General features: G+C 40.5%; 1 protein-coding gene across 1 annotated transcript in view; it reads left to right on the top strand.

Annotated features, from left to right (window-relative positions):
* Positions 1-4,838: 4,838 nt before the first annotated feature.
* The window catches only part of LOC136325537 (sodium/glucose cotransporter 1-like), a 44,843-nt gene continuing 35,196 nt past the window's right edge, over positions 4,839-14,485 (top strand). Inside the window, 1 exon segment of the mRNA XM_066260051.1 lies at positions 4,839-4,952. Within this exon segment, the coding sequence (XP_066116148.1) occupies positions 4,857-4,952 (96 nt within the window). The 5' untranslated portion in view covers positions 4,839-4,856.

Consider the following 14,485-nt stretch of genomic DNA (forward strand, 5'->3'; position numbering starts at 1 on the left):
AGTGATAAGAGGGAAGTTCATATAACTTTAGGCCTATATGAACAAACAAGAGAGAGCCCAAGTGAACCACTTAACTTCACACCTTAAGGAACTGGAAGAAGAAAAACAAAGCAACCCAAAACCAGCCGAAGAAAGGAGATAATAAAAATCAGAGCAAAAATAAATGAAATAGAGAACAGAAAAACTATAGAAAAAATTAATAGAACAAGGAGCTGGTTCTTTGAAAAGATCAACAAAGTTGACAAACTCCTGGCAAGACTTACCAAGAAAAAAAGAGAAAAGACTCATATAAACAAAATCCAAAATGAAAGAGAAATCACCACAGATATCATAGATATACAAAGAATTATTGTAGAATACTATGAAAAACTTTATGCCACTAAATTCAACAACCTAGAAGAAATGGATAAATTCCTAGAACAAGACAACCTTCCTAGACTGAGTCAAGAAGAAGCAGAAAGCCTAAACAGACCTATTAGTAGAGAAGAAATAGAAAAAACTATTAAAAACCTTCCCAAAAATAAAAGTCCAGGCCCAGATGGCTATACTAGCAAATTTTATCCACATTCAAAGAAGACTTGGTTCCTATTCTACTCAAAGTCTTCCAAAAAATTGAAGAAGAAGCAATACTTCCAAACACATTTTATGAGGCCAACATAACCCTCATACCAAAACCAGGCAAGGATGGCACAAAAAAAGAAAACTACAGACCAATATCTCTAAGGAATACAGATGCTAAAATACTAAACAAAATACTAGCAAATTGAATACAACAACATATTAAAAAAATAATACAACATGATCAAGTGGGATTCATCCCAGAATCTCAAGGATTGTTCAACATATGTAAAACGGTTAACGTAATACACTATATCAACAAAACAAAACAAAAAACCCCACATGATCTTATCAATAGATGCAGAAAAGTCATTTGATAAAATACAACCCAATTTTATGTTTAAGAGACTCAACAAATGGGTATAGAAGAAAAAATCTCATTATGATAAAGGCCATATATGATAAACCATCAGCTAACATCATATTAAATGGCACAAAACTGAAGGCTTTCCCCCTTAAATCAGGAACAAGACAGGGTTGTCCACTCTCTCCACTCTTATTTAATGTGGTACTAGAGGTTGTAGCCAGAGCAATCAGACAAGACAAAGAAATAAAAGGCATCCATACTGGAAAAGAAGAAGTAAAGATATCACTTTTTGCACATGATACGATCCTATACATCGAAAACCCCAAAGATTCTACAAAAAGACTACTAGAAACAATAAGCCAATACAGTAAGGTCACAGGATACAAAATTAACACAAAAAAGTCCATAGCCTTTCTATATGCCAACAATGAAACATTTGAGAATGATCTAAAAAAAAAAAAATAATCCCCTTCGCGATTGCAACAAAAAAAAATAAAATACCTAGGAATAAACATAACAAAGAATGTAAAGGACTTATATAATAAAAACTACAAACCATTGTTAAGGGAAATCAAAAAAGATACAATGAGATGGAAGAATATTCCTTGCTCTTGGTTAGGAAGAATAAATATAATCATGATGGCCATATTACACAAAACAATACACAAATTTAATGCAATTCCCATCAAAATTCCAATGACATTTTTTAAAGAAATGGAACGAAAAATCATCAGATTTATATGGAACTATAAAAAACACTGAATAGCCAAAGCAATCCTAAGAAAAAAGAACGAAGCTTGGGGCATTACAATACCTGACTTCAAACTATATTATAGAGCCACGACAATCAAAACAGCATGGTTTTGGCAGAATAATAGACATTCAGACCAATGGAACAGAATAGAAAGTCCAGAAATAAAACCACATATATATGGTCAAATAATTTTTGATAAAGAGGCCAACAACACACAATGGAGAAAAGAAAGCCTCTTCAACAAATGGTGCTGGGAAAACTGAAAAGCCACATGCAAAAGAATGAAAATGGACTACAGTTTGTCCCCTTGTACTAAAATTAATTCAAAATGGATCAAAGATCTAAATATAAGACCTAAAACAATAAAGTACATAGAAGAAGACATAGGTTCTAAACTCATGGACCTGGGTTTTAAAGAGCATTTTATGAATTTGACTCCAAAGGCAAGAGAAGTGAAGGCAAAAATAAATGAATGAGACTACATCAGACTAAGAAGTTTTTGCTCAGCAAGAGAAACTGACAACAAAATACACAGACAGCCAACTAAATGGGAAATAATATTTCAAACAACAGCTCAGATAAGGGCCTAATATTCAAAATATACAAAGAACTCATAAAACTCAACAACAAACAAACAAACAATCCAATAAAAAAATGGGAAGAGGACATGAACAGACACTTCTCCCAAGAGGAAATACAAATGGCCAACAGATATATGAAAAGATGCTCATCTTCTTTAGTTATTAGAGAAATGCAAATCAAAAGTGCAATGAGATAGCACCTCAAACCTGTTAGATTAGCTATTATTAACAAGACAGGTAATAGCAAATGTTGGAGAGGCTGTGGAGAAAAAGGAACCCTCATTCACTGTTGGTGGGACTGTAAAGTAGTACAGCCATTATGGAAGAAAATATGGCAGTTCCTCAAAAAACTGAAAATAGAACTACCTTATGACCCAGCAATCCCTCTACTGGGTATATACCCCCCAAATCAGAAACATTGATACGTAAAGACACATGCAGCCCCATGTTCATTGCAGCATTGTTCACAGTGGCCAAGACATGGAAACAACCAAAAAGCCCTTCAATAGATGACTGGATAAAAAAGATGTGGCACATATACACTATAAAATACTACTCAGCCATAAGAAATGATGACATCGGATCATTTACAGCAAAATGGTGGGATCTTGATAACATTATATGATGTGAAATAAGTAAATCAGAAAAAAATAAGAACTGCATTATTCCATATGTAGGTGGGATATAAAAGTGAGACTAAGAGACATTGATAAGAGTGTGGTGGTTACGGGGTGGGGGGAGAGGAAGAGGAAAAGGGGGAGGGGCACAAAGAAAACTAGATAGATGGTGACGGAGGACAATCTGACTTTGGGTGATGGGTATGCAACATAATTGATTGACAAGATAACCTGGACATGTTTTCTTTGAACATATGTACCCTGATTTATTGATGTCACCCTAGTAAAATTAATTAAAATTTTTTTAAAAAAACAAGACAACATAGGCAGTAAGCTTTCTGACATCTCTCGCAGCAATATATTTTCCGATTTGTCTCCACAGGCAAGTGAAATAAAAGGTAGGATAAACAAATGGGACTATATCAAACTAAAAAGTTTCTGCACAGCTAAAGACAATAAGAACAGAATAAAAAGACAAACTACACAATGGGAGAACATATTTGACAATGCGTCTGATAAGGGGTTAATAACCAAAATTTATAAAGAACTTGTAAAACTTAATACCAGGAAGACAAACAATCCAGTCCAAAAATGGGCAAAAGAAATGAGTAGACACTTCTCCAAAGAGGACATACAGATGGCCAATAGGCATATGAAAAAATGCTCAACATCACTAATCATTAGAGAAATGCAAATTAAAACCACAATGAGATATCACTTCACACCACTCAGAATGGCACTCATCAACAAAACAACACAGAATAAGTGCTGGCGAGGATGTAGAGAAAAGAAAACCCTCCTACACTGCTGCTGGGAATGCAGACTGGTGCAGCCTCTGTGGAAAACAGTATGGAGATTCCTCAAAAAATTAAAAATCGAACTGCCTTTTAACCCAGCTATCCCACTGTTAGGAATATACCCCAAGAACAGCATAGCACTGTATGAAAAGAAATGCACCCCCATATTTGTGGCAGCATTGTTCACAATAGCGAAGATTTGGAAACAGCCCAAGTATCCATCAGAGGACGAGTGGATTAAAAAGCTCTGGTACATATATACTATGGAATACTACTCAGCCATAAGAAATGATTACATCAGATCATTTACAACAACATGGATGAACCTTGATAACATTATACTGAGCGAAATAAGTAAATCAGAAAAAACTAAGAACTATATGATTCCATACATAGGTGGGACATAAAAATGAGACTCAGAGACATGGACAAGAGTGTGGGGGTTACGAGGTGGAGGGGAGAAGAGGGAGGTGGATGGGAGAGGGGAGGGGCACAAAGAAAACCAGTTAGTAGGTGACGAAAGACAATTGAACTTAGGGTGATGGAAATGCAGCATAAGCAAATGGCAAAATAATCTAGAGCTGTTTCTCTGAATATATGTACCCTGATTTATCAACGTCACCCCATTAAAATTAATAATAATAAAAAAAGAATGTGTCTCAGGGCTAATTCAGGCAGAAGAATAGTATAAGGATGCTAATTCTGCTACTGAGGCCACATCCTGCAAAAGAGGCCCCAAGAAAATTGGCGATTTGGCTCTTCTGATTTTGCCAATTGGATTAAAAAAAAATAGGTCAGGAACGCCCTGAAATGGAACTAACAATACATGGGCATAAATTTAAAGGACTTTTAGTTACTGGAGCTGATGTATCTGTTATTGCTAAGTTACATTGGCCTCCTTCCTGGCCCACTCATGCAGCAGCCACAGAATTACAAGGTATAGGGCACAGTAAATCCTGTTAACAAAGTTCTAGTTTTTTACATTGGGAAGATTAAGAAGGTCATTCTGGATTTTTTAAGCTTTATGCGCTCCCTGGATGGCCAGTTAATTTGTGGGGTAGGGATAATTTGAAAAATATGGGAGCATGCCACCATGGTGGTTGCCACTGCTCTGCTGGCTCTGGGCCTTCTGGTCACTCTGGCTGGCAGTGACCCCACTTCCATCCCATGTAGGTGGTGACGATGCCAGAGTACTTGAGGAAGCGATTTGGAGGCAAGCGGATCCAGGTCTACCTCTCCATTTTGTCGCTGTTGCTCTACATTTTCACCAAGATCTCGGTGAGTCCACCACATGGCAAGCTGGGCACTAGATGTCTCAAAACCTTCCCACTCTCAATCTTCAGCATGTGCTGGTCTACCAAGGGGCAGCACTGTACATTTCTATTAACTTGGTTCCTTAAGTAGTCTTGCTCCTTAAAGTAAAGCCCTAGTTCATGTTTCAAAGAGCCAACACATGGAACTTCTCATCTGCCACCATGGAGAAGGTTGAACACGTAAACAGGTTCAAGAAGGTTCAGTGGAAGCTGTTTGTAATAGAAGATTAAGTGGGAATTAGGATGTCTGAAGGCTGGTCCCAAACTCAGAGGTTGCTGTGGTCTTTGTGCTTTCTCAGAGTCAGATTCTGGTTCCAGCTGACATTTCTGATGCACTTAAACTTGAGCAGTCAGTGACAAGAGAACTCTTGAAAGTACTTCAGAGATTCTCCCTGTTCTTTTATGGATGAAGAAACAAAAATGCTGGGGGTGGAAAGTCCTTGCTCGTGATCCTGAATCAGAAATAGAACCTTGACCTCTGGCTCCAGCTGACTGTCCTTTTCAGTGCAAAAGACTTATGTTTGCTTGGAATCAGCTCCCGGGGCCTTTGGTCATTCACTATCTGGGGTATTTCTACTCTCTCTGAACCCAACTATTGGGGTTGCTCCCCCATCATCTAGCCTGTCTCCCTACCAACCTGGAGCTGCAGGCTCCACTGTGCAGAGCTGAGATTTCTCAGGGACTGTCTGGCTATGGGGGTCTACCTGAGAACTACGCAGAGCTCTGGGCCGACCCACTGGAGCAAGACTGTATTCTTTCTTTACTTCACCTTTCCTACCTTAAAAGTGTGCAAATCAACACTTCTTTTGATGGTAAAACAAAACAAAACAAAAAAGCAAAAGATCCAAGGAACCAATGAAGTTCTAAGGTATTCCTTTCCTTCCCCAAAGGATGATGGGAAGAGAAAAGTTTGGCCTAGCCTTTTCCTTTTCTTTTTTTTTTTAATCCCCTAGTTGATTGTCAGTCTGATAAAGGTTAAAATAGCAGTGAAAAGAAAGGATATTGTTAATGATAAAGGATAACAGAAAGAAAATAGGACCTTGGTAAGAAAGCCACCAAGGAGAATAATTAGAGGAAGTACGCGGTTGTGGAAAAGCCTGGGCTCCTTGTCTGCTCCACTGCTCACCAGCAGGGACCTGGGCAAGTGGCATGTTGCTTCACCTCCCCAGAGCTTAGCTTCTTCGTGGGTAAGGTGGGGTTAACAAGTGCTGCCTTGCCTACCTCCCTGGGTGGTGGGGACATTCAAATGGATTTACTTAAAAACATGGAGTGTCATTGGAATGTAAGATAAGATGATGGCCAACATGAGCACTCTTGCTCCCTGGATGGCTTCAGCACCCTAACCTCACCAGAGAAGAAGGCTGTGTATCTTGGATACTAGACCCTTGTCAGATATGTGACTTGCAAATATGTCTTTTCGCTTTCTTGGTAATTCCTTTGATGCACAAAAGTTTTAAATGGTGATGAAGTTCAGTTTATCTTCTTTTCTTTTGTTGCTGATGCTCTTAGTATCATGTCTAAGACTCCATTGCCAAATCCAAGGACAGAGAGAGAAGTGACATTTTCTGAGAACTCACAGGGAGTGGCTCCAGCTTCCCCCCTCAGCCAGCAGGGGATCATCTCACTGGCTATGGTCAGTTTTCTTCCTTTTTTTTGTCTGCCTCCTTCCAGTCCCCAAAGGGAGATTGGACCAATTTCATCATCCTGTCACAGGTTTTTCCTGGCTGAATCCTGAGTCAGATTGAATCTGAATTGAGCCTTCTGTTGTTGCTAGGAAGGGTGCTGAAAAAATAGCTGCTAGTGTTTTTATTTTCATGATTACTTAAAGCTCAGATGACAAATGGCATTATTTTTTCATGGTGGAATAATATTCCATTGTGTATATATGTACCACATCTTCTCTATCCAGTTGTCTCTTAATGGGCACTTAGGTTGTTTCCATATCTTGGCTATTATGAGTAATGCTGCAGTGAACATATGTTCTTTTGCAATAGTGTTTTGGGTTTCTTCAAATATATACCCAGAGGTGGATTTGCTGGATCATAATGCATTTCTATTTTTAATTTTTTGAAAAACCTCCCTACTGTTTACATAGTGGAGCCACCAATCTGTATTCCCACCAACAGTGCACAGGGTTCCTTTTTCTTTATGGTTGTTTGTTTTTTTGCTGTTGAGTTGAGTTTTTATATATTCTAGATAGTAGACCCCTATCAGATGTATGATTTGCAAATATGTTCTCTCATTCTGTAGTTTGTCTTTTTACTTCCTGATAGTATTGTTTGGTGCACAAAAGTTTGGAGTCTTGATGAAGCTTTTTTTTTCTACTTTTATTTGTGTTGCTCATGCTCATGTTATCATTGAATTCACCGATTCTGTGACACCAAAAAAAAAAAAAATTCCATCAACTCCTATATTTGATCCTTAGATTTCTAAAGTCTTAGCTCTTACAGTTAGGTCTTTGATCCATTTTGAATTAATTTTTGTGTATGATGTGAGGTAGGGGTCCAACTGTATTCTTTATTTTTTATTTTTAGTTGATTTTTTAGAGAGAGAGAGAGAGAGAGAGAGAGAGAGAGAAAGAGGGGTGAGAAGTGGGATCAACTCATAGTAGTGGTTTTCCAAATGTTCCTTGACCGGGCAAGCCCAGGGTTTTGAACCAGTGACTTCAGCATTCCAGGTCAATGCTTTATCCACTGCATCACCACAGGTCAGGCCCAACTGTATTCTTTTGCATGTGGCTATCCAGTTCTACTAGCACCATTTTTGAAGAGACTAGCATTTCCCCATTGATCAGTTTTAAACATGTGTTTTTTACACAACTCAATGGAAACCTGCTCTTGCCCACAGGGCCGATAGAGCTTTGCTTTAGAGTTGGGACTGCTGGGCAGGATTACTGCTCCTCCCCTGCCCCTGCTTTCTGCCTCAAACTGCTACAGCCCTGGTTGGCATCTCTGTGCTTGCCTGCCAGTGTGATGATTCTGCCTCCTCCACTTTTGCCTTCCCTCCTTCAGGGGTAGTGTTTAGTTACAGTCCTGTTTCATTAGTGATCCCTGTGCAGAGACTGCACTGGGAAGGACCGGAGGGGTGGAGAAGCCTGTCTTCCTGGGGGGGGGGGCTGAGGGGGGAAGGGCAGGGAGGGGTGGAGAAGCCTGTCTTCCTGTGGGGGGTGAGGGGGGAAGGGCAGCAATGTAAGAGAAGAAAACGAAATGTAAGTAGGGAGGGTGGGGAGATCACCCTGGAACTTGCTGGAAGTTGGTAAGGGAACAGTTCCCCAGTTCAGCTTGTAGGTGAGGTGCACCTGTTTAATGAACACGTAGCGGACGGCACTTGGACTCCCCTTCTCAGAAGCAAGACTTGCTCCAAGTCCACAGTTCAACTGGGTGAATGTCTGTGGACTGTAGTTGCCATGGAAAGGGCACTTTTTGCCCTCTAAGCTAGTATAAGGGTGGTCATTATAAGTGAAGTGCCCAACTTCACTCCTTGCCTTCCAAATTGCCTCACCTATTGTTAGGTTACTGATTAAACCTCCCTGGACATGGGAGCGCCCAGGCAGCTGAGGGGCGGCCGCCCTCAGCACAGGTCCTGGTGGAGCCCAGTCCCTGGCAGTCAGCTGTTTTGGACTTTTGCTTTGAAGTAGAACTTGGTGCAGGCTGCTCCCTCTCCACGTGATTTCTGCGGCTCCTCACTGGAGGCCTTGCCCAATGACCTGCCTGCTCTATCTGCTTCCCAGAGCCGGGGATCCCTTGAATAATGCACAAGAAGGATGACAGCTGCTCCTTGTTCAGTGCCACTCTCTACTTAGTCTCCAGTAGGGGCTTTGCTTATTCTGTTTCCAGTTCTCATAAGAGTATTGCATGCGTAGGGATTTTCATTTTATTTTCCATTTCCTGGAAGAGAAAACTGAGTCTTAGAAACGTTAGGAAATTTGTCCCAAATCACACAGCTGGTGTACGGCAAAGCCAGGATTGAATCTTGGGTGTCTCTCATCCCAAGGTCTGTGTTCTCTGCACAGTTCTGCTCTGTGCTTGGATGGGATAAATGGATAGGATGAAAAAAATGGGATAGGTCATCTAGTCCTATGTCCTAAGTTCTCATTTTACAGATAGGGAAACTGAGGTCCTGATTGGGGGATTAAACAGTAGCAATACTAGGATGAGAAGCAGGGTCCCTGAGACTGAATCCAAAGCTTTGGACAGTATGTGACTCCTCCCCCCACCCCACGTTCTAAGTCAGGGTTCCCCAAACTTTTTACACAGGGGGCCAGTTCACTGTCCCTCAGACCGTTGGAGGGCCAGACTATAAAAAAAACTATGAACAAATCTCTATGCACACTGCACATATCTTATTTTAAAGTAAAAAAACAAAACGGGAACAAATACAATATTTAAAATAAAGAACAAGTAAATTTAAATCAACAAACTGACCAGTATTTCAATGGGAACTATGCTCCTCTCACTGACCACCAATGAAAGAGGTGCCTCTTCTGGAAGTGCGGTGGGGGCTGGATAAATGGCCTCAGGGGGCCGCATGTGGCCTGCGGGCCGTAGTTTGGGGACCCCTGTTCTAAGTCTTTCTGTTCTTTAGTACAGAGTAGGTCAAAATTCAAGATCTTGGGAAAAATTAAGATAGGCAGTTAAATGAGCTTACAATATAAGTGAGCTCCTGAGAGTGGGATTTGAGAGGGCGGGAGAAGAGAACATAAGCTGTGTACTGGGTAAATGAAGCAGCTGAAGGAGGGACCTTCAGCATTAGGAAAGGGAAGAGAAGGGTCAGACAGTGAGGCTTTGTCTTTATAAACTTAACTGGCTCTTGGTTTATCATGAGTCACAAAGCTTGAAATCTTGCAAAGGTTTATGCTGATGTCAACCATACCTGCTAGGCATTTTCATTGATACACAAGATTTCGGGGTTCACGGTCAAAAGGAAGAAATTGTTAGTTAACAAAATAAGAAAGTCAGGTATTTACCTTGCACACAGATATTAATCAGTTTTGTTGTGTGTGCGTGGAGAGGCTTGGATAATTTGTGATGGGCGAGAAGGGTGGCCCCGTGTTTCTAGACAGAGAACAAACAAGGACCTAATAGGAAGACTTGGGAAGGATGAAGGGATCCGGTGGGTATGTAACTGATGGGAGAGAAAATTGAAATGTATTGCAGACTCAAGACCCAGATGTGACCCAGGCCACCGAGCTGTGGTCCCGTGGGGTCATGACTCTGAGGCCCAGACTTTATTCCTCCATGCACTCCTCTGAATATTTTTGGCTCTGCCTGAGCACCCTGTCCTATTGAGTTCTGACAATCATTCTGTTCTGTAAAATTTCCTGGCGTCATATATCTTATTCAAACGTGCACAATCACTTGTGATAAAGCCTCATATTTTATGAATTACGCGTGATGACTGATGTCCCTGTTTATGTTTCCTGGGCTCCTATTATCACACATCATGACTGCAATAAACTTTTACAGCTTCACTGTCCATTTTGAATCACTGGGTAAAATAAGAGCTTTGGCTTTTGCTCAAGGTTTAATTGCTCATCACCTGGGCCATTTACTTTCACAAATTAAAAGAGAAGTTTGAGCAGTGGGGCTTCCCATCTCAAACCCCAGTGCCAAATAAGATTTATTGAGTGCTCAGGTATGACCAGGACCAGAATGGGCAACGAGCACACATAAAATCACAGGATCTCAAAGCATCAGAGTTGACACAGATCAACTTGCTGAAGGCTAACAGTCAGAGACTCCATTACTCTAAGAGATTTTTTCTCGAAAATACAGCTGGGTCTGTGTTTTTATTGTTTCCTATGAGTCCCATGGAAATTGTTCACTCAAATTTTCAAAATGATGAAAAGAAAGCTCTTGGGCTAGATCCAACTTCCTGTTTTTGTAAATAAAGTTTTATTGGAACACAGGCACACTCTATGGCTGCTTTTATGCTTCAGTGGCAGCGTTGAGCAGGTTGGACAGAGGCTCTATGGTTTGCAAAGCCTGAAACATTTATTATCTGACCCTTTGCAGAAAAAGTTTGCTGACTCCTAAACTAGAGGACCATAATTTTCTATTTCACCTCAAGTTGTTTTTGCTTAGCAACATTGGGGAAATTCCTTTCTTTCTTCCATCTCTCCCTTTTATTTTTTTCTTCCTTTATTAAGGCTAATAGTTTAGAGAAGGAGCAATCTGGGATGAGCTTTGAAACAGTCTCATAAAATTATAGGAGAGTTCTATATCAAAGCTGGTGGGATATGCCCTATCCAGTTCCCTATTCTTATAAATAACAAGTAATGACATGCTTTAAACGTATAGAAAATTACAATATAGAAAATGCCACTACCCAGATTCTAGAGATCTAAAGAGTTTACCATCTTTTTAAAAAAGAAATGAAACATTAGAAATATGACCAAATGCTTACCCATACCCTTCTTGACCTATTTCTTTCCTTCTTAAAAGGTAAACACTGTCTTGGACTTGGTTTGTATTTTTCTGGTCCACATTTTTGCATTTTTAACCTATATGTATATCCATACATCCATCAAGAATATATCGTGTTTTAAAATGTCTGCTCCTCCCACCTTTAAAACTGTAAAAATATTGTAACAACGGTATTTAAGAAAATCTGGAGGGACAAGCACCTATAATTCTCTCTCTAATACAGACATTTTCACAGTCTGGCCTTGCCTGCATGTGTGCATGCTTCCACAAGTTGCAAACAGAATATACCCACCATCTTGTGGTCTTTTTTCCCCTCTCTTAGCATCAAACTATAAACATTCTCCCACGTTTCATCTTCAGAATTACTATTTTTAGAGGCTGTGGAACAGAATTGGTAATGTGTAATTTTCAGAAAGCCATCTACAAAATTCTCTGGTGGATAAAAGCTCTCGATGGTGGTCACGTTTGGGCCTAGTCAAGGAAGAGGCCACTTTTACTTTTCAATGTGTAATTTTCTGTGCTATTTGTTTTTAAACCATATATAAATGATTTTATTTTAAAACAAAAAAGTTCTTTTTGGATTAAAAAAGACCTGGCCCTCTATTCTAGAAAGGAGGGTCCTTACCTTTCAAAGTTGTGAGAAGGTCACTGGACTTCGAGACAAGAAATCTGGATTTTAGTCCTTGAGCAAGTCGTTGACTTTGTTTCTCTCACCTGAAAAGTAGAGCCAAATTACCTGTTCCATCGCCTTATTTTGAGCATCCAAACAATGCATATGTCTAAAAGCTCCTGGTAAACTGTAAAGTCACCTGGATGTGGAAGGAAACAATACCCTCTGAAGCAGGATAAAGTTTGGGCACCTAGCAGATCCAAAGACCAATGCCAGAGCACCCAGGCTAACATGGGCTTTCCTATGGTATTCCCAAGCATACCTGGTGGCTTTCGAGGTTCCAAGGGCAGAAGGAATTCATCCCTGAAATCAGGAGTGACTCATGGGAAGAAGAATTTATCTCAGGTTTTTTTTCTATTCATGAGAAGGCTTTTCTTAGCATTCTTTATCTGCCCTGTTAGCCAGAAATAGAGCATTATAAAAACAAGACTTCTATTAACCCAGTACTTCTCATAAGTGTTTATAGACTTTGTTTATAGCTTACTTTAAGAGTTATGTGTTATCTATTTGTGACTAATAACAGCAAGGCAAATATTAATGAAGCTATCACAGTCTACTATGACATGTTATTATAAAGCATTGCAAATTAACTTCTCTGGAAAATAAACCAATCAAGGGCATTTTAAAGGCAGTAGGAGCCTTGGAATACATATGTATTTTGCTTACTGTACTTATTTGCTAATCTACTGAATCAGAAAAGGTGCATACTTAACAGCATTTTACTGTAATAATCAGTGAATGAGGCCCTTAAGTTGAAGTTACTTTATGAGATGATACAAGGCATGTGAGGGGAGGGACAGGTGTTAGGATTACTCATCATATTTTCAAGTGGCCCATTGTGGACAATCAGGGAGGAGCGGCCATTTCACCCTCAGCAAGTCTAAGGTGCAGCTGGAGCCTCTCCTCTCTTTCAGCCGCTGCGGAGGGCAGGGTGGAACAGGTCTGGGACCTGGGAAGAAAATTCTCTTCTCCATGGCAGGACCTTCCTACTTCCAGCCACTGAGGGTCACAACCCCACTTTAAAGACGAGAACACTGAGACATGGAGAGGCACGGTGTTTTATCCATTCACTCAGCCCTATAGTGGCAGTGCTGGGGTTAACATCCAAGTCCTTTCACCACTAGCCCTGAGGCTGGAGGCGGGCCCATCTCTTAGTAACCACGTGTCTCCCTAGTTCCTATTTCTGCCTCTTCTCCTTCACCAAGCAACACAATGACATTAGGTTCCCAAGGGCTAGAGAATCTGTAGGGGACTCCAAGGCACAGGGTCCTCAGGAGGTCCATCTTGGGGGAGGTGGTCATGTATGAACACATAGGCTTGGAATTGGTCTGTGAGACAAACTCTCAGACAATGAAGAGGCAGGGAATAGGAGATTTGGTTGGTGGGGACCTGAGTGACAGAAGGTCCCTGAGGAGCAGCAAGGGGGCACAGAGGGGGAAGGTAAGAATAGAGAAGAGATGCAAGGGTTCCATTTCCCAGGGATATTCATGGGTAGCCTTTTACATGTCCTGAAATATATTTGGTTTTATGCAATAAAGCAACTTGTGCATTGTATCTAGGGGAAGTCCTACCCAGAGATTTGAAAACAAAAATGAGTCACTTCTTCTTCTCTTAATCCTACCCTTCCTGGTAGTATTTTGGAGATGCCATGAAAATTCATTTTGGGCAACTCCAATGCTCTCTCTTGGCTTAAGTTAGCAACTGCACCATCCAACCACATAGAAGTGTTTCATGGGACTAAATGAAGCAAGGTGAAGAACAAGAACTGTAGCAAGAAATGGTGAATTCAGGGGTGAACAGGGAGCAGTTCTCCCTCAAGTTCTATGAGCTAATCTAGATAAAAACACCTAGCACCAAGCCGGCCATGCAAGAGGTTCATGGTGATGTTCTGGTTGTGTTAGGGTCAAGGTAGACTCCATCTGGACAGGAGAGATAAAATTATGATGATGTTAAAATTTCTCTCCACTCCAGGGTAGGGCTGGAGTTTCCCTCCCCAAGACTGTCTAGTGCTCAAACTTGCTATTTGGAATAGATCTGATAAAACTCTGCACACTAAGGTGTAAACAGCGAATAGTAGCTTACAGCAGGAATCCACAGGTTGGAAGGAACCTCAAAGTATTAATAGTTGTTCCTTGGCAAACAGAGTTCCATAGTTAAATAAGTTTGTGAGGGGTCATTTACCATGCTTCCCTCCTGGGGATTCACAGCACACGCTGTGCATTAGAGGCTCAGAGGAGTTGTGTGGTAAAGAAACTGCCATAACTTTGTTTAATCCAGTATTTCACAGACCTCTTTGACCATAGAATCCTTTCCTTTCTATGGAATAACTGCTGTGATCTTATATAAAGCTTATTGGAAAATGTAGGAATAGAGTATGACTCTCAGGTATTTGTATCCTTCTAA

Source organism: Saccopteryx bilineata, chromosome 2 (genome assembly GCF_036850765.1).
Source record: "Saccopteryx bilineata isolate mSacBil1 chromosome 2, mSacBil1_pri_phased_curated, whole genome shotgun sequence".
Taxonomy (NCBI): Eukaryota; Metazoa; Chordata; class Mammalia; order Chiroptera; family Emballonuridae; genus Saccopteryx; species Saccopteryx bilineata.